Source organism: Gracilinanus agilis, chromosome 3, assembly GCF_016433145.1.
Source record: "Gracilinanus agilis isolate LMUSP501 chromosome 3, AgileGrace, whole genome shotgun sequence".
In the NCBI taxonomy this organism is placed as follows: Eukaryota; Metazoa; Chordata; class Mammalia; order Didelphimorphia; family Didelphidae; genus Gracilinanus; species Gracilinanus agilis.
This window is the reverse complement of record NC_058132.1, coordinates 5,161,474-5,182,945: the sequence shown is the minus strand read 5'-3', so window position 1 is coordinate 5,182,945 and position 21,472 is coordinate 5,161,474. Positions and strand designations below refer to the sequence as shown.

Below are 21,472 nucleotides of genomic sequence, written 5' to 3'. Positions count from 1 at the left end.
TTTAAAAATAAGAGTTTTCTTTCTTTCCCCTCTGTTTCTTATTTACCTTTTCATGTTTCTTTTGTTTTTTTGTGGTTGGATATCAAACTTTCCATTTAGTCCTGGTCTTTTCTGTGCAAATACTTAGAAATCTTCTATCTTGTTGAATGCCCACTACTTTCCCCTGGAAGTATATAGTCAATTTTGATGGGTAGGTGATGCTTGATTGTAGACCCAGTTCTCTTGCCTTTCTGAATATCATATTCCAAGCCTTGCAGTCGTCTTATAGTGTGGAAGCTGCCAGATCTTTTGTGATCCTGATTGGTGTTCCTTGATATCTGAATTGTCTCTTTCTGGCTTCTTGTAAAATTTTTATTTTACTTGGAAGCTCTTGAATTTGGCTATTATATTCCTGAAGGTTGTCTTTTGAGGGTTTAGTGTAGTGGGTGATCTATGGATCCTTTCAATGTCTATTTTGCCCTCTTGTTTAAGACTACCAGGGCAGTTTACTTGGATAATTTCTTGTAGTATGGAGTCCAAATTTCTATTAATTTCTGCTTTTTTTCAGGAAGATCAATGATTCTCAGATTGTCTCTTCTAGACCTGTTTTCTTGATCTGTCATTTTCTCAGTGAGATATTTCATGTTTCCTTCTATTTTATCAGCCATTTGACTTTGCTTTATTAGTTCTTGCTATCTTGTGAGATCATTGGCTTCTACTTGCCCAATTCTGGTCTGTAGAGACTGGTTTTCTGCTATAATCTTATGATTTTCCTTTTTGATTTGGTCTATTCTGTTTTTCATGGTTTTCTGCTGTTTAATTTGAGTATCTAATTTGCTTATCATTTCGTTTTATTTTGGGGCATCTTTCTCCAGTTGGGAGTTTCTGTCTTTTAACCTGTTAATTTCCTTTTGAGCTATTTCCCACTTTTCTTGCCAAATCTCTTCCAGCTTTCTCATGATCTCAGATATGAACTTTTCAAGATCTTGTGACCAATTTTCACTTTTTTGGGAAGGTTTGGATGTGATTATTTATTTGTTCTCTTCTGCCATCTGCTCTGTTGTTTGGATTTTTTTCTGTGTAAAGGTTATCGACTGTTAAAGCTTTCTTCTTAATCTTTCTCTTTAGAGGTTCTTGTGCATGGCTTGCCATTATTATTATGCTGTTTTTATTTCTTAGTCAGAAGTCTGAGTGAGGTAGGCAGGCTCTCTGTCTATCAACCTATGAATGCCCCAAACTTGATCTAACTCTTGTGCTCTGATTTTGGCACTGTAGTCTGTGTGTGTGTGTGTGTGTGTGTGTGTGTGTGTGTGTGTGTGTGTTTGATCAGCTTGAGTTATAGTGAGAGCTATTTTACCCCTTTATAGTGTGGAAATACCCAGATCTCACGTACCTTCAATGCTGGGCCCTATTGTGGGATCCCTTCATTCATCTGGATTTGGTTTTTGTGTCCTTTTGAGGAGTCATGTATATGTGGGTTAGGAGAGAGTAAGCATGCTGCTTCTACTCTGCAGCCTTCTTAACCTGGAAGTCCTCCTTGAGCAGCTTTAAAAAGAAGCCTCTTTCTTCTTCTGTTGTTGATCTGCTGCAATTGTTGTCTGGACTGATTTGCTGCTGCCTTGCACTGTTTGGCGTTTTGGAGAAGCAAATTTCAGGTTTTCTTTTTAAAAATATTTCAAGTTCCTCTTCATTAGTGTAAGAGGGAGATTTTAGGTATCTTATAAATATATATATATGTAAAGTGTGACTGCCAGGAATCAACAATTCAGATTGATTCCTTAATTAAAATAGACCCAAGTCAGCATCAGATTTAAGGTAGTTTATTTTACAATTACAAAGGTAAGAGGTAGGGAAATAGAGAGAGGGAGAGGCTAGTCCAGGCCTGGAGAGGCCTGGATGGAGAGAGAGGGTTAAAAGACTAATTAAACTAGGTTACAAGCCACAAGACCTTAGATATCAGAGAGGCTATAAGCCTACTTAAGGTAGAGTTTGGAAACGCCAAGGTAGGCCAAGGAAGTCAGCCTAACTTACCCATGTGACAATTCAGAGTAGAAGCATTCTGAGGTCTCAGCCGAGCACCTTCAGCACCAAGTCCAAAGCCGGAACTTTTCTACCAGGTTGTAACCCACATATTTAAAGAGATAGTGTCTCTGGTCATTTCCTGTGGGCCACCTCTAATTCAAGTGGACCAATGGCTGCCTCTACACTGATTTGGACTGCCCAAAGGGCAGTCCCTTGTTCTTGATTTGATACTTATTGTCACGTGTGATCAACTATCTCCCCTCCCCTTTTGAGGGAGGTGGGGATGATATAATCCAGATTGTCTAGGGTAAGTAGATTTTTGACTATGGGCTAGAGTTAATTTCATTTACACAGTCCCCCCTGATGATCATATTGGGTGCCTAGTCACCCCAAGTGATCATTTTACACAATCATCTTATATCCACAAAAGTCTTCTAACTACAATAGTTAGAGATAAGAGGGGAATGGAAAAGAGGGAGAGCAAAACCAATGTTTGCTAAGCACATTGACAAGAAACCAATTGGGGGCAGTCCCCTATTGGTATAACATGTACAATTAAAGTAGCTCCTTGGCACTGTGCAGATGTTCTCATCCCATTGGGATTAGTCGGTCAGTCTCCATGACCTTGTGCTTTCTTAGCACTATTAACGGCTCTTGTGTTCCCTTCTCTTGGAATCAGACAGAATCATTAATCACAGTCCCATAGTAATATATGGCAAGTTCCCAAAGTCTAAGGCCTTGTGACTTACCATACGAGGAGAAAGTTTTGGGACCTTTTGAGGATGATCCTGACACATCCTCCACTCAACCCATTGATATAAATACTGCCACACCATCCACTCAACCCGTCCCGCCTCATCTTCAGCCCATCCACCCCACCCTCAGTCTCTCCCACAGACTGTCCCAGCTGCTGCTGATACTTCAGCCCACACCCTCCCTGCCTCTACTCAGACAGAGATAGGAACTCAAGATAATGCAGCACAAAGCCTATTTCCTTTAGGAGAAGTACCTACTTTCAATACTAAAGGAGACTTGGTGCCTGTAAGACACTATAATTCTCAGTGGTCCTGGGAACATCTTCCCCAGGAATATTGTGAAAGTTCATCCATTTTTGCACAGATTTTGAGCCAAGATACAGATAATATAACATTTAAAAATAGTAAATTGATTAAATATGTGGATGACTTGCTCCTAGCTTCACCAGATGCTAAAACATGCCAAGAAGATAGTAAACATCTTCTTTTAGAATTACATAAAAGAGGACATAAGATATCCAAAGGAAAAGTTCAGTGGTGTCTCCCCAGAGTAGAATATTTGGGGTTCATCTTGACAGTGGGTGCATGATATATATATCCCCTAAGCGCATTGAAAATATTCAAAAATTGAGTGATCCTACCACTAAAAAACACTTAAGAGCAATCTTAGGAGCAACAGGTTTTTGCAGACAGTGGATCCCTTGCTATGGGGAAATTACTAAACCCCTTATAGCACTAACAAAAGATTCAGTCCCTGAACCACTTAAATTAGAGCCAGAGCACAAGTTAGCTCTATCGAATTTAAAACAAGCTATTTTGTCTGCTCCTGCTCTGGGCACCCCAGATCATAACAATTCATTTACTTTATATGTGCATGAGCGTAGAGGGGTAGCTTCAGATGTTTTAACCCAAATTTTGGGACCATACCAGCGTTTAATTGCTTATTATTCAGCTCAGCTGGACCCAATAGCTGCAGGTGCACCGCCATGTCTTAGAGGTGTAGCAGCCACAGCTCTGTTAGTGACAAAAACTGTTGATCTAGTATTGGGTTGCCCATTAACAATTATGTGCCCGCATGAGGTGGAAGCATTACTGCTAAGACATAGAACACAGGCATTTTCTGATCAGAGAATTACAAGGTATGAAATAACCTTGCTAAATAATGAAAATATTACTTTAAAACATTGTTCAACTCTTAATCCTGCCACCTTGCTTCCTGATTTACCAGTTTCAAAAGAACCTTTACATAATTGTGAAACACTAGTGTCCATGGCTGAAAAGCCTCGAGACAATCTCCTGGACACTCCTTTAGAGAATCCTGATCTAGTTTTATTTACTAATGGTTCTTCTTTTATGAGGGATGGCATACGCTACACTGGAGCTGCTGTAGTTACAGAATTTAACACTGTATGGTCAGCTTCACTACCCTCAAATCTAAGTGCTCAAGCCACAGAACTCATAGCCCTAAAACATGCATCTGTAATTGCCAAAGATAAAAGGATAACAATTTATACAGATTTTAGATATGCATTTGGAATATGTCATGCAGTGGGTATGTTATGGCTCCAGAGGATTTTTAACCTCAGCTGGAAAATCTATAGCTAATGCGAAAATTATTAATGAAGTTCTTTCTGTTCTCCAACTACCCAAAGCTCTAGCTGTAGTTCATTGCTCTGCCCATACAGGTGGCACTGACCCTGTCTCTAAGGGAAACGACTGAGCAGATACTATTGCAAAGCTAGCAGCTATAGAAAGGCCTGAATTAATTAGAACATGTAACTTGTAAGTTGTAGTCAGAAAGAATTTTTACCTTGCTCTCTCTTTTCTCCTCCACAGATCCATGCACCTCACAGATAGAAATAGACTTACTCCATAATTTCACAGGGAAATGCATTCTGTGGCAAGAATTTATTAGCTGAGACACAAAAAAGTGAAACAAAATCTCCAAGGCTATTTATTGAAGAGGGCCGATGTCCCAATAAAGCCGAACTCCAGTCAGTAACTGAAGACCATAAGCCTTGTGAGAGGCCTCCTTATATACCCACAATCTTGTTGCTAAAGATATGCTTTTTCAAGTTGCTCCCCCAAATCAAGTATTTCTAAGCATCAAGTATGCCTAAGCATCAGGTACAGACAGCAAAAACAAAAAAAAAAGATGTGAAATAGACTTTGTTCTAGAAATACATGGGTGTTTTTGAATAACAGTTTCTCATAATACAGCATGGGGTGGAGAAAAGTTATACAAGCTGTGTAATTTACTTTAAAAAATGATTAGTTTTAGAAAATTTAAGGTCTATGATCACAAAATAAGTAAATTAGGAAAAACTGGTGATACTAATGTAATCCTGAGGTGGTGAGAGGATTTCACAAGCACAATTCCATAATTAGGCACTCTTTGGTGTTATTCCAATGAGAGCTGTTTTCTCAAATTTCCACTGAACTCTTAAAGACTGGTTTCAAGGGTGGACTCTGACACTCATAAAGGGTTAGGGCAGACCTTCTCTGTGCTTTGGTTTCCTCCTCTAATAGATGAGAGTCAATAAGTGTATTTCAGGCCTATGCGTTGTGACTTTTGATGACTTAGGAGGTGGTGACATTCAAGGATGTGGCTGTGGACTTCACCCAGGAGGAGTGGCCCCTCTTGGCCCCTCCCCAGAAGGAGCTGTACAAGGAAGTGATGCTGGAGAATGCCTGGAACCTGCTCTCTGTGGGTAAGGACAAATCTCCCTGGTAAATGAGTCTATAAAATATCTTCGTTAGTAGTAGGCAACATTTTGACCATTTCTCAGTTATGAGAAAGGGAAAAATGCTAGTTTCTTGAATCCAAGAAACAGGGACCTCCTGCTGCCTAGATTTCCTATAAAATAACTTGGCATTTGGTAATAGGAACTTGGAGGTTTCCTTTGGTGCTCCTAAAACTGTTATCAAGTCTAGGGAACTTCAGATCAGAAGATCAGAAATTAAATCCATGATCAAGAATCTCAGAGATGGAATTAATCTCAAACATTATTTTGTCTCACCTTTACCTGAACCTGAATTTTGCCTCCCAAACAAATCAATGAAAACTGTTAAGGCAGGTTTTCTTTATAACTTCTTTATCTTTAGGATGGATCTAGTATTTGGAATATTTTTCTCTTTAATCAGCAGAAAATTTTAGCTGTTATAAGGAATTTCTTAATTTCACTCTGTCTCATTAGGAGCAGAAAGTTCTAGATTAGAAGTTATATAAATTTTACTCTGTCTCTTTAAGAGCAGAAGTCTTCTCAATATTACTACGTTTCTTTAAGAGGCTGACTAGAAAAACTGAAGGGAATGAGTTCTGGGCTCCATCTTCTCTGACTGTCTCAGAGAACAGAAGTGCTGTTGGGCTCTCTGACCAGAGATCTGACAGTTGGCTTCTGGTAGTTGGAGTTGAGAAAAATGGACTTAAGGAAGTTAAGGGAAGGGAAAAACTTATTATTTTATTTTAGGATTAGATAGAGAAATTATATCTTTACTCAGGGAGTGTAGGTTTAGGTATGCCTACTCTGTCAGGCAAGAAGAAGCTGAAAAGAAAGCAGTTCGATTATAAGGTTTTATTAGAACTCTTAGTACAGGGTTTTAAGATTTATAGGCATAAGTTATTATATAAGAACTCTATTCTCCATTTTCCTACCTCCATTTCCTATCCCTTTTTCTCCTTAGAATAAACAGTGTCAGTGGTGTACCAAACTGCTTCTGGCCTTCTATCCACCACCTACAAAATAGTTTTACCCATATAGCTTAAGAATAACCATAATAACTCATAGGTCCTAGGTATCCCTCATAGAGCAGATTTGTCTTTAATCTTCCTTCCTATTGCCCTAAACTTCCAGCACAGCTGATAAGAAATAGAAGGAAGAAAATAAGCATTTATAATGACCTTTTCTTGGCCAGTTGCTCTGCTCAGGGTTTTCTTTATATTATGTCACTTCTTCTCACACCATTATCCTTATTATCGAGTTTGCATTCCTCTGTCATTGTCAGGAATAATGGACTACTTGAGAATTGTGACCAATGAGGATTTGTTGAGTAATCCATTAGAAGAGGCAGAAACTCCCCAATTTAAAAGTATGCAAGGTTTATATAAGTTTTGGGGAGTGAGGTGCAGTCGGGTGATGGGAAAGAGCTGATCCCTCAAGGTCCCTTTTTGTGGGACTTCGGATTGATCCAGAACAATAACCCTTTTACCCAGCTTATGGTTAGGAGTTTCTGCCAGAATGGAACCCAGCAGGGTGGGGAGTGAGGAGTGGGCAGAGGATTTGGCTGTTGCTCATTACAGGTCCCACAGCAGGAAAACATGGCACATCCTAACCTGGGTTCCTTGCACTACAAATGCTATGGGGGTGAATGCAGACTCTTGTGCTAATAACCCCATGGAGGGATTCTCTAAATGGGGTGACTGGATTCACGTGCCTTTTCCTAAAGATAAGTTTCTCTCCATCCTTCTCCCTAACTGATTCCCCATGCCTAGGGCTTGCAGTTTCCAGAGAAGATGTGATCTCTTATTTTGAGCAAAGGGAAGCTCCATGGATGCTAGAGGAAAAACACCTGAGAAACTGCTGTTCAGGTGAGTGATGCATGTGAAGATGCATGTGAAGAATCAAACTCTCTTTGTCTATCAATCAGCTTAAAAAATTTAAGTACCCCTACTTAGTACTTTACTAAGTATGAGAGTTTACAAGTCACTTGCTAGAGTGGGTGACAACTCCAGAGGCCCTGCCCTCCATCCCCCTAGTGCTAGGCAAATTGTAAGACCACCATTAGTTCCTGTAAAGTGGGGGAAGGGACAGGAAGGGAGGTGGAAAAAGGACTTTAAAAATTCCTAAAGTTCTTGTCCAGTAGACTTCTCCTTTGGAGTTCTTCTTTGGAGTCTCTGCTGCTTGCTTCTTCTCCTTTGGACTTCTTTGGAGGATGGTTGCTTTGGGCTTTGGGACTGAGACTCCAACTTGGAGCCTTGTGCCTTGGGACTGGAGTTTCTGGCTAGGTGAGCTTAGCTCACGAGGGTTTTTCTGCATTGGGACCTTGCCTGGATCCTGCCAGGCTTGCTGGTAAGTGACTAGGATTCCCTAGAGGAATGGGATTGGAACTCTGTTGTGGAGATTTGAACTCTGTTAGGAAGCATGCTTCCTTTCACCCATTTCACACAAAATCTGCATTTAGGCAGTCTCCTTACCACTTTCTCTTACACATTTCCTTCTTTTTACTCATATTCCAATTAAACAAAGTTGTAAAAAGCTGCTAATAGTTTTCCTGACTTAAGGGATAATAATTGGCAACCACTTTTTATAACTCCCTTATTTAATCAAAATCCAAATGTAATATTTATAGCGAGAAGAGGTGTGTGAGAGCTATGGTCACCAGAGTCCTATATACCTTAGTTAAGCAAGGGCTAGATTTGAGGGCATAAAGACCTGATTTGGAATTCTTTTTCAGGTATTTTAGCAGTGGCTTCCAGGACAAGTCACTGAATCACTGAGCCTGAGTTTCATGTCAGTAAGATGAAGGAGTTGGCCTGCATGTCCTTTCAGCTCCCTTCAGGGTATCAATCTGTCACCTCATAAGAAGTCATTGTTTAGGATGGAAGAACATGAGACTCTCCTGAAACTGCAGAAGGGGGTTCGGTTAGCCAATAGGAGATCCTTATTAGCAGGAAATGTGTATTAGTGCTTGCTAAGTGCCAGGTCCTGTACTCGGTTATAAGGGACAGAAAAACATGCCATGGATACCCTGTTCTCATGGAGCTCATCATCTGCTGGAGCAAACAGCATGCCAACAATTCTATAGAAACCCTCCTGATACTAAATCTATTGCAGCAAATAAAGAGAGGGAAGACACAAAAGTGAAGGAGCACAAAAGAAGTCTTAATTGTGGAAGGTGGCCTGGAGCTTCAAGAACTCTAGTTTAAAGTCATTAGGCAAAAAGTCGAAATGCATTGACAAAATTAACTGCAAATGGCCATCTCTAGCAGGTTAGCCCTGAAACCATGGACAGATATTGGACAATGTCTCATGGGGATAAATAGATCAAGTGAGAGTTTTTCTATCATTAGGGAGAAATGGTTTTATTGGTTCTCATAGAAAAAGCATCATTATTCATTAGTGTGTGAAATACTAAAAATGAAAGAAAAATAGAGGAATTGGAAGGAGGAATATACTGGGTTTAGATGAGGGAGTTGAATGGGATTTTTTGCACCTGTAAAGAGATTTACTTTAGCTCGGCGGAGAATGACCTTTTTCTCTGATACTGAAGACTAAGATGAAAAGGAGGCATCTGAGCTCTGTAAGATCTGGAGATAAATATAGCTCTTCATAAATATGCAATTAAAAAAAAGTGAATAATGAGACCAAGTTCTCAACTCAGAAGATGTGCGCAGGGGGTGGGAATAAGCCATAAAGGAGAGTTGGGGACCAAGGAAAATATTTAGAAAAGATGTGATGGTGAAGGGAGTCAATTAAGGAGATGTTAAAGGATTACTTTACCATAGTGAGAACCCAGCTGAGATTAGGGAGCCTAAATTTATAGTGGACCCAGGGAGCTGTTTCATTACTTTCATTCTCTCCATTCAACAGCAAATAGTAGAAGTGAAGACTGTCCTTAAATCACCAGTCTCAGGCTCCTTCCTGATCTTTGGGGCTCAGTCTTTGTCCTATTCTGGGAGAATCCAGTGACCACATACCCTCAATTTAGGGAGATGGTAGCCTAGAAATAAGCCTCTGTGATCTTCCGGATTGGGTCTGCTTTAGTTCCAACAGAGTTACTGTTGCCTACTGAGAAATAAGGGCAAGAAAGAGACAGAAACAGGGATGAGGCCAGAGCATGCATTTACCTTCCTGGAGAGAGACCAGAATGCATGGATGCTGAAAGGGCCTGGGCCTGACATAATATCTGGGCCCTGTCAGTAAACATGGATTAAATATAAAATGTATTCTAGGGAAAACCACTGAGAACACAAAAGAAGGACAAAAGAAGCAACAGATGCTGAATCTCACTCTGAGATGATCCAGAGAGAAAAGAGTGTTGAGGAATGGAGATGCATTTAATTCAACAGGGAAATAAGAAAATAGAGGAATAAAGACATTTAAGAAGAAAAGCAATCAAAAGGAGGAAATATCAAATTAAAATTATAAAATAAAGCCCCACGTTAGACTTAGTATGGGTCACGCTTTATAAATATTATCTCATTTGATCCTCATAGGAGCCCTAGGAGTTACTTGATATTATTATGTCAGTGTTATATAGTTGAGGAAACTGAGACAGATAGAGCTCCTGTGAATTGCCCTGCGTTAAAATTCCTAGCAAGTGTCTTAGGTTGAATTAGAATGCACTACCTCCTGTATTGGGATTTTAAAGAAGAATATTATGAAAATACCAGTATGTATGTAAGGTAGGAAGTAGGAAGAGAATTTTATGGGCTTTCTTGCTGAGGGATAAAAATTCTTTTTTTGGTTTGAACTCTAACCATCCAACAATATGACTTGCTACCCACCATGGGAAAGATTTGTTTTTCCATTGACTCATGAAAAGCTTGTATTAAATGATAAATGTGCTTAGAGATCAATGGCATAAATGGATTTGTTTTTTTTTTAAAAAAAAAACCACATTCTCTACAAAACCACTTTCATAAATATATAATTTCATTTTTTCTCCCACTGCCAATTGGCTACACTTTCACTGAAACTGCTGAATGACTAACCTGTGTTGCAGAGCAAGGCCTTTAAGGAGCTTCCAGCCAGAAGAACCAGCACTTAAGTGGAAAAAAGGTTCAGATCAGAAACACACACAGCATTGCAGTGAGTGGTCAGTGAAGGGCTTTTTTGTAAAAGCTTGTTGTCACTGAGGGTTTCATAAAGGCCTCTCCTCTGCATGTCTAGTGGCCTGGGTATGCAAAGAGCCAGCTATCTCCACTGCAAGAATAATGCAAACTCAATTAATGACTTGATCTCATCATTATAAACTCGATGACATGCAATTAGAGGGTTAACCAGGAATGGGGCAACTCCTGACATGGAGAGACAACCAGTGAGAGTCTATGCTTGCCTGTGAGCATGAATGGCTGGCCTTCATAGAAGTTTGTAAATAATTTGATGTCAAGTTGAGAAATTAAAATAATGTGTTACATTTAGTCAGAAGCAGTCAGAGTTTGATGTTTTCAGTGGGCGCACCCCAAAATCATCCTATTCCTGATTAGGATCATTTGCAATAACTGCAGGAAAAAAATTATGTTTGAAATACTTGGGCCATTACTTCTTAAAGTGCCAGTAACTAATTTTTAGCCCAAGTCCTTGGAACATTATCTGAAATCTGCAAAGGGCTTACAGTAAACCTTTAAATTTGAATGGCACAAAAGGACTAATAATGAAGCATGCAGCCCATTTCCTTACAAAAGAATGATGGACTCAAGTTACTGCATGAGGTATATTTATAAACATGAAAAATGACATGTCTTTATTTAAATTATATTCAGGAGAAGGATTTTATTGTAGGGAAAAGAGACTCAAAGAAAGCAAAGGCTACTCTCAATAAGTAGGGAATAGAACAAAATCTTTCATGTCTTGGGTAAATGCAAAAAACTGTTGATTTTCTTTATTTGATCTCAGATGCTGCAACCAAAAAATAAGTTCAAAATCAATCATGAAGGAAATTATATAATGCTTAAGGATGACCTAGATCAAGAAATAATAGGAATATTTACTATATATAAACACAGTGGTTTCATACCTATGAGGATTGGATTGAATGTATAAGAAATAAAACGAAAGTAAAAAGGCAAAATTGAAAGTGAGTTGTCTACTATTATAGAGAGCATGCCCAGTCACAAGATTTTGTCTCAGCTGCTAGGATTTGGGTCAAGTCATTTAGCCAGCCATTCTGAAGTCATGGTCTGAGATAGAAATGTAATAATGCCAGCCTTGCCAAAATCACAAAGAGCCAATGTGATGCTATGGGAGGCTCTTTGTTGATTAAATTGCTCTTTAGATCTGAGGTAATGGTATATTCAAATGATGGATTGTATCCATTTAAGTTGGAAAACTTCTTACTCAAGTAAATAGGACAGAAAGCAGTTTATGTTCTGAAAGTGGAATAAAGGAGATATATGTTTATATGTAGGCATTTATGTATATTATACTGTTTGTTTCTTTTAGAAGGAGAGATAAGACCAGAAATGAAGGCAAATCCAACAGAAATGAGCCTCTCTGTGGAAGAAACAGGCCCACAAAGATTTGTGAGTGATGGTCCCAGTAGCTTAACTTGGAGAGAATATGGTGTTGAACCTCAAAATTCATCCCTTATTGAACATCAAAGAATGCACACTGAGGAAAAATTTGGTCAACATAATCAGTGTGGAAAGACTTTTATGCACAGGGACAGTCTTGTACACCCCAGAATCCAGAATGGGGAGAAACCTTATGAATGCAATCAGTGTAGAAAGACATTCGGTCAGAGCTCGAGTCTTGCTGTACATCAGAGAATCCACACTGGGGAGAAACCTTATGAATGTAAACACTGTGGAAAGACATTCAATCATAGCTCTAGTCTTCCTGCACATCAGAGAATCCACACTGGTGAGAAACCTTATGAATGCAATCAGTGTAGAAAGACATTCAGTCATAGCTCCAGTCTTTGTGTACATCAGAGAATCCACACTAGGGAAAAACCTTATAAATGCAATCACTGTGGAAAGATGTTCAGGGTGAGCTCCCATCTTGCTGTACATCAGATAATCCACACTGGGGAGAAACCTTATGAATGCAATCAGTGTGGAAGGACATTCAATCATAGCTCTAGTCTTCCTGCACATCAGAGAATCCACACTGGGGAGAAACCTTATAAATGCAATCAGTGTGGAAAGACATTCAGTCAGAGCTCCCATCTTGCTGCACATCAGAGAATCCATACTGGAGAGAAACCTTATGAATGTAATCAGTGTGGAAAGACATTCAGTCAGAGCTCCAGTCTTGCTGTACATCAGAGAATCCACACTGGTGAGAAACCTTATGAATGCAATCAGTGTGGAAAGACATTCAATCGGAACTCTCGTCTTGCTGTACATCGGCGAATCCACACTGGGGAGAAACCTTATGAATGCAATCAGTGTGGAAAGTCCTTCAGGGCAAGCTCCAATCTTGCTGTACATCAGAGAATCCACACTGTGGAGAAACATTATGAATGCAATCATTGTGGAAAGACATTCAGGGAGAGCTCCAGTCTTGCTGTGCATCAGAGAATCCACACTGGGGAGAAACCTTATGTATGCAATCAGTGTGGAAAGACATTCAGTCGGAGCTCCAATCTTGCTGCACATCAGAGAATCCACACCGCAGAGAAACATTATGAATGCAATAGCTGTGGAGAGACATTCATTCGGAGCTTCAATCTTGTTATACATCAGAGAATCCACACTGGGGAGAAACCTTATGAATGCAATCAGTGTGGAAAGACATTCAGTCGGAGCTCCAATCTTACTGCACATCAGAGAATCCACACTGGGGAGAAACCTTATAAATGCAATCAGTGTGGAAAGACATTCAGTCAGAGCTCCACTTTTGCTGCACATCAGAGAATCCACACTGGGGAGAAACCTTATGAATGCAATCAGTGTGGAAAGACATTCAGGATGAGCTCCACTCTTGCTTGTCATCAGAGAATCCACACTGGGGAGAAACCTTATGAATGCAATCAGTGTGGAAAGACATTCAGGATGAGCTCCCATCTTGCTGTACATCAGAGGATCCACACTGGGGAGAAACCTTATGAATGTAATCAGTGTGGAAAGACATTCAGTCGGAGCTCCAATCTTGCTGCACATCAGAAGATCCACACTGGGGAGAAACCTTATGAATGCAATCAGTGTGGAAAGGCATTTAGTCGGAGCTCCAATCTTGCTACTCATCAGAGAACCCACACTGGGGACAAACCTTATGAATGCAAGTGTTAAGAGGGTTTTTATTTATTTCTCCCTTTTTAAATTTGAGGCAAAGGAACAATAAAATTTTTTAGTAAGAGACCCACTGCTGTGCAGTTTTGTCATTTGGTGACATTTAGAAGAGTGTCCCTGAGTGAGGTTAATACGTTGCAGGCAGTTGGAAAGGGCTTTTTATCTCTGGGCCCCCTGGGTAGAGGAGTGTGTGACTTGCTCTCTCTGGAACTGGAAGTTTCTTTCTGATGGTTGGATACAGAGAAATGGTTTTAAGGAATTAACAGTCTTATTCATTACTAATTAACTTGGGTAGATAAATATTATTATTAGATAGAGAGTAGGAGACTAGGCTGGGCCAGGCCAGGCAGATGATACAGCCCTTAAAGGCAGATATATTTTGTTTTTCTTTTTTTAGAAAATTTTACCAAGGATTGGGATCTTAAGTATAGTTATAAGCTGTTATCAGATTTCTCTCAGTTGCCTCCTTTCTATTTCCTATCTGTATTTTCCTAATAATAAACTAAGTGTATTGTGTTTAAGAAACCACTCTCCTGACTTTTGTTCAAACTCCTGCCCCCAAATTTTAATCCTTCGCACAAGCAATGTAGAAAGTCATTTAAAGTGAGATCTGAACTTGCTCTACTTCAGAGAATACACACTGGAAAGAAACTTTATGAATGTATTCAGTGTGGAAAGACATTTAACCAGAGCTCCAGTCTTGCTGTACATCACAGAATCCACTGTGAAGAAAATTAAAAATCAATGTGGAAAAATAATCACAATGAGTTCCAGTCTTGCTCATCATCAGAGAATCCACACTGGTATGGCGAAAATTTATCACACCAAGGCAAAAACTCCTAGCTAATTAGGTTTATTGAGAGGAGGCCAAACTCTCATTAACTATGGAGTTATCTTACAATAGGGTGTGGTGGGCTTGTGTTAAGAAACTGCATTTTGAAGTGGACCTCAGCCCTGGGAGACTCCATCTCCCAGGGCTCTCTACTGCACCTTCCTCTGGCATATCCCACTTCCTTTGTGGAAGATGTCAGAGGGAGAATAAAAGAACAGAGAAACATGGGTTTTGGCACCATTTTCCCCAAACCTAGGCGGAGAGGTTTGATCCCTGCTAGCTTTCCCAAACCTTTCTTTTCCTAAACCATAAATAAACCTACCTAACTATCCCTGGAGCTTGGCTTGATTTAATTTAACTCCCTAGCCTACTTACAGGAAAACCTGGTCAATTTCCCTGCCTGGACAGGGGGAGACTCCTGTCTACCTTCCTTTTCTTCCTTTCCCTTTCCTTTCCTTTTTTTCCCAAAAGAAAACAGTCCATGTGGAAAGATATTCAGTTAGAACTGTATTATAATTTTGCTCCTCAGAACTCTCTTTTCCAGCTTCCCATGTTCCTTCTCACATTATGTGCTAAGGGAGGGAGGATATATTTTTGTGTTCCTCCGCCTTCTTGCTCTTATCCTGGGAACACAGTTTGTGGAAGTGGGGAGAGTGCCAAGCAGGAGAACTTCACTCACGTGGATTTTACTCAGGCTTTTACTTTTGTTCTTTTTTTCTTCTACTTCAAGTGATTATTAATAAACTCTAAAAAACGTTATACTTGGAGTTATTGGACAATTATTTAAATCTAACATTATTGTGGAATTCTGTAAGGCAGTTTCACTCCACTTAAGATCATGCAGGTTACATTTAAGTATTCTATTTCCTCTTCTCTTAATTTAGACAGTTTATATTTTTTGCAAATATTTATCTATATCACCTCGATTGCCATATTTGTTGCCATATAATTGGACAAAATAGTTCTTAATAATTACCTTAATTTCCTCTTCATTAGAGGTGAAGTCAACCTTTTCATCTTTGATACTGTTAATTTGGTTTTCTTCTTTCCTTTTTTTATTAGATTAACCAGTACTTTATCTATTTTATTTATTTTCTCAAAGTACCAAGTCCTAGCCTTATTTATTAATTCAATAGTTCTTTTACTTTCAATTTTATGAATTTCTCCTTTAATGTTTTGGATTTTGAATTTAATTTTTACTGGGAATTGTTTCCTTTCTAGTTTTTTAATTTGCATGCCAAATTCATTGACCTCTTTCCTCTTTTATTTGTTGATATATGCACTCAGGGATATAAATTTCTCCAAGTACTGCTTTGATGGCATCCCATAGATTTTATAAGATGTCTCATCATTTTCATTCTCTTCAATAAAATTATTGTTTGTATGATTCTTTAACCACCAATTTTAGAAAATCATATTATTTAATTTTCAATTAATTTTTGATTTACCTCTCCATGTACCCTTAATAATTTTTATTTCATTATGATCTGAAAAGTTTGCATTTATTATTTATGCTTTTTTTCATCTATTTGCCATGTTTTTATGCCCTAGTACATGGTCAATCTTTGCGAATGTACCATGTGCTGCTGAAAAGATGTATTCCTTTTTGTCCCTATTTATTTTTCTCCATATATCTATTAACTCTAATTTTTCTAAGATTTCATTCATATCTCTACTTTCTTATTTATTTTTTGGTGTGATTTATCTAGATATGATAGAGGAATGTTCAAGTCTCCCACTAGTATAGTTTTGCTATCTATTTCCTCCTTAAGCTCCAATAGTTTTTTCTCTAAAATTTTGGATGCTATTCCATTTGGTACATATATGTTGAATGCTGATATTTCCTCATTGTCTATATTGCCTTTTAGCAGGATGTAATTATCTTCCATATCTCTTTTATTCAGATCTATTTTTACTTTGGTTGTCAGATATCATGATTGTACCTCCTTCTCAGTTGCCTTTTTCTGCAACTTTTTCTCAGTTGATACCCAATAGATTTTGCTCCAGCCTCTTACCTTTATCCTGTGTGTGTCTACCTGCCTCATGTGTGTTTCTTGTAGACAACATATAGTAGGATTTTGGTTTCTTTTTTTTAAACCCTTAACTTCTGTGTATTGGCTCATAGGTGGAAGAGTGGTAAGGGTGGGCAATGGGGGTCAAGTGACTTGCCCAGGGTCACACAGCTGGGAAGTGTCTGAGGCCGGCTTTGAACCTAGAACCTTCCGTCTCTAGGCCTGACTCTCAATCCACTGAGCTACCCAGCTGCCCCTGGATTTTGGTTTCTAATCCACTCTACTATTTGCTTCCATTTTATGGGTGAGTTAATCCCATTCACATTCAGAGTTATGATTACGACTTGAGCATTCCCAATTATTTTGATTTCCTTTCCTAGTCCTTCCCTTTTTTCTTTCACTATTTCCTTCTATACCAGTGTTTTGCTTTTAACCAGTCCCCCTAATCCCTACCCTTATTTTACTTCCCTTCACACCCCCTCCCTTTTTATTTCCCTCTTATTCTTTAAGGTCTACTAAATTCCCTCCCCCCTCTCTTTCCCTCCCTTTTGGTACTCCTCACCCCACTCCCCACCTTGCTTTTTTCTTTGCAACTTCTCTGTAGGGTAAGATAGAATTCCATACCCCAATGGATCTAGATGCTCTTCCTGCTCAGAATTTATTCCACTGAGGGTAAGGTTTAAGTATTGCCTATTAGCATTTTATTCCTCTTTTTCTTATAATAGTATTCTTCCCTTCCTCCTCCCCATCCCATGCACCTCTTTATGTGGTATAATTTATCCTATTTTTCTTCTTCCTTCAAGTTTCTCTTGGTGTCATCTTCTATTCCCACCCCACATTTTTACATATGATCTTAAACTATTTAGTACTACAACCTCTACCTATCTATAATTCTTCTATCTACTATGATAGTGAAAAGTTTTTTGAGAGTTACAAATATCCTTTTCCCATATAAGAATATAAACAATTTGACCTTAGTGAAGCCCTTAAAATTTTTCCCCCTCTTTTTTTCCCTTTTCATGTTTCTCTTGAATTTTTGTATTTGGACATCAAATTTTCCATTTAGTTCTGGTCTTTTCTTTACAAATACTTGGAAATCTTCTATTTTGTTAAATGCCCATAATTTCCCCCTGGAAGTATATAGTTTTGATGGGTAGGTTATCCTTGGCTGTAGACCCAAATCTCTTGCCTTTCTGAATATCATATTCCAAGCCTTATTGTCCTTTAGCATGGAAGCTGCCAGATCCTGAGTAATCCTGACTAGGGCTCCTTGATATCTGAATTATCTCTTTCTGGCTTCTTTTAATATTTTCTCCTTGGCTTGGAAGTTCTTGAATTTGGCAATTACATTTCTGTGTTGTCTTTTTAGGATTGTAGAGGGTGATCTATGGACTCTTTCAATGTCTGTTGTGCCTTCTTGTTGAAGAATATCAGGGCAATTTTCTTGGATAATTTCTTGTAATATGACGTCAAGACTTTCCCCCCCCTAGATTTTCAATTAGACCAATGATTCTCAAATTGTCACTCCTGAACCTGTTTTCTAAGTCTGTTGTTTTTTCAATGAGATATTTCGTTTCCTTCTATTTTACATTCTTTTGATTTTGCTTTATTAATTCTTCCTATCTTGTGAGATCATTAGCTTCTACTTGCCCAATCTAATCTTTAAAGACTTGCTTTTAAGTATGATCTTTTGATTTTTCTTTACATTTTGGTGTAATCTGCTTTTCATGCCTTTCATTAGGTCAATTCTGGTCTCCAATTTGCTTATTACTTCATGTGGTTTCTGTGCTTCCATTTCCAAGTGGGAGATTCTGTCTTTTAAACTGTTTTCTTTTTTAATTACTTGCATGTCTTTTTCTTACCTTTCTTCCCAAGTTTCTTCCATCTTTTTTACTTGGTACTTGAACTCCAATTTGAATTCCTAGAGATCTTGTTACCAATGTCCATTTTTTAGGGGAAAGTTTGGATGTGTTTGCTTATTTGTCACTCTTAGTTGTCAACCTTATACTTTGCTCCTTTTCTCCACAGAAGTTATCCAATGTCGGAGGCTTTCTGTGTTGTATCTTACATTTTTGGCACTTGTGGATTGTAGTTCTTGGGTGTTGGTGGCCATTGATATTAGTTTTATCTTTCCTTCTCAGCCAGAAGTCTGAGTGAAGAGGGAAGACAGCTCTAGGTTTAGCAAACTACAGGTTTTTGTCCCGAGGCTATTTTTTTGAGTTTTTGCAGTGTCTCCTGTGGGCAGTCCCTCTCTGAGCTATCTCAATTCCTTCACTCTGTGGGTTCCAAGTTGCATAGCCAAGGCTTTGCACTGTCCTCAGGGGTAAGACTGTGGTGCCCTCATCCAGTCCCTAAACATTTAGAGATTGCTCTGGCCTTTGCTCTGACTCTGGTAGGTGGTGTGTGGGGGATGGGTGATCAGCTTGCACTTTGGTGGTATAATTTTACCCCTTTATAGCTTGGAAATGCCCAAACCCTGCCTACCTTCAAGCTGCACCCCTTGGCAGAGCCTCTTCTCTCATCTGATTTTTATTTTTGTCCTTTTGAGACACTTTGTTGTGATCAGTAGTAGGCAGGGTCATGAAGTTCCTTCTACACTGCAGCCACATTAGCCTGGAAGTTGATTGAGTTCAATTTTAAAGGAGACATGGGATTCTAAGAGTCAAAGGTGAAGAGGAAGGACATTCGAAATATAGGAGGCACTCAGTATAAAGACAGAATTAGAAGAGGAATTGTCATTTGTTAGATAAGGCAAGAAGGCCAAAATGGCTTGAGTAGAGTGAGTTGGGAGTAAAGTGTTAAAAAGATAACCCAGTTAAAAACGTGTCAAGTTCTGGAAAATGAGGGTATGCCCTTCAATTGGGGAATGGCTGAACAAATTGTGGTATATGCTGGTGATGGAATGGCTGAACAAATTGTGGTATATGCTGGTGATGGAATACTATTGTGCTCAAAGGAATAATAAACTGGAGGAATTCCATGTGAACTGGAAAGACCTTCAGGAATTGATGCAGAGTGAAAGGAGCAGAGCCAAAAGAACATTGTACATAGAGACTGATACACTGTGGTAAAATCGAATGTAATGGACATCTGTACTAGCAGCAATGCAATGACCCAGGACAGTTCTGTGGGATTTATGGAAAAGAATGCTACCCACATTCAGAGGAAGAACTACAGGAGAGGAAACACAGAAGAAAAATAACAGCTTGAACACTTGGGTTGATGTGGACATGATTGGGGATGTAGACTCGAAACGACCACACCAATGCAACTATCAATAATATGGAAATGGGTCTTGGTAGATGACACATGTTAAAACCAGTGGAAGTGCGGGTTGGTTATGGGGGGAGGTGTTTGGGGGGGTGAAGGGGAAAGTAAAAACATGAATCACGTAACCATGGAAAATTTTTCTAAAAAATTAAAAAAATAAAAAGGTCACTAATAAAAAAAAAGTTGTTAAGTTGAGGAGAGCTATAAATGCCAGAAATTTGTATTTGATCATAGAGATAATAAAGAGCCAATAAAATTCATTGAGGGGGGGAATTGTGTGGTTAGTCATAGACTTCAGAAAAAAACTACTTTGGAAGTAGTGTGGAAGGTATATTCATTTGGAGAGTAATTTGAGGTAGAGTCAATTATATAAGGCTATTTCAATCATCCAGGTGAGAAGAAACAAGGACCTGGACTAAAATGGTGACTACAGTAAGTAGAGTCAAGGAGATACATAAGAAATATCTTATAAAGGAAGGAAATAGAAGATTTGGCAATTGATTGGATGTATACAGTGAGGGAGAAGTCTACATTGACAATGAGGTTGTAAACACTGGAAACCAGAATAATGATAATGCCCTTGACAAAAATGGTGAAGTTTGGAGAAGGAAGATTTTTGGTGAAAGATAATGAGTTCTATTTTGTACATGTTGAATTTGAGATGCATGTGTGATTTCAGTAGTGAAATGTCAAATAGACTGTTGGTTTTATGAGAATGAAGATCAAGAGAGAGACTAAGGCTGAAAAAAAGAACTTGGAGTCATTTGCATAGAAATAGTTTTTGAGCTGATGGAAACTGAGGATTCATTTAGTAAGGGAGAACAGAAATAAAAGAGAGAGATCTGAGGAACAGAACACTGGGGAACTTCCACATTTACTATATGAGAAACATGATAAATGAAACAGTTTCCTGTCGAGGAAACAGAGATCCCTCCTTGGCAGTACTGAATACTCAAGTAATAGTAAAGTGCAAAGTGTTTAGGACTTCCAGCCAGAAAATATGGGATAGAGACTTAGCTCTTCCACTAACTAGCTATGTGACAAGTTGTGCAGTTGCATTCTGAACCTCCATTTCCTTATTTGTAAATATTCCTTATTGTAATATATTCTTTATTTGTAAAATGAAGATAACATCTTCTTTATAGTTCATTGCGAGGAAAGCACATTACAAAATTATAAGGTGACACATAAAAGTGAAATAGTATTATTACTATTTGTACTTGTGGTTTGACTAACAGAATTTCCAGGAAGTTTCCATAATGACTTTGTGGCTACTGATTTGTCAGATAAGATCTATGTATGCTTTGCCTTCACTTATGCCTTTTTATTGAATGTTTTAACTGAATAATTAAATGCTTGCTATTTACAAGGCATTATGTTAAGTAATATGGATAAAAAGACAAAAAAAAGAAACATTTTTTCTCAAAGAGTCAAATAAAATTTTTAGAGAGAATATAAAGATTAAAGAGAAGGGATCTGATAGCATCTTGGAGGAACACCTTCAGGAGTAAGAAAGGTCGAAGTACCATTGAAAGAGACAGAAAAAGAATAATTAGAGATCTTGTAAATACAGGCAAAATTGTGCTTCTGCAATATGTGGCTCTTAAGGACTTGTGTTTACTTTAAACATATATTGAAAGATTGT

General features: G+C 38.6%; 1 protein-coding gene across 1 annotated transcript in view; it reads left to right on the top strand.

Annotated features, from left to right (window-relative positions):
* The window catches only part of LOC123239481 (zinc finger protein 420-like), a 77,486-nt gene that overhangs the window by 15,046 nt on the left and 40,968 nt on the right, over positions 1–21,472 (top strand). Inside the window, exons 2-4 of the mRNA XM_044666761.1 lie at positions 5,341–5,467; positions 7,249–7,344; positions 11,921–13,666. Of these exons, the coding sequence (XP_044522696.1) occupies positions 5,341–5,467; positions 7,249–7,344; positions 11,921–13,666 (1,969 nt within the window). The remainder of the gene's footprint in view (positions 1–5,340; positions 5,468–7,248; positions 7,345–11,920; positions 13,667–21,472) is intronic.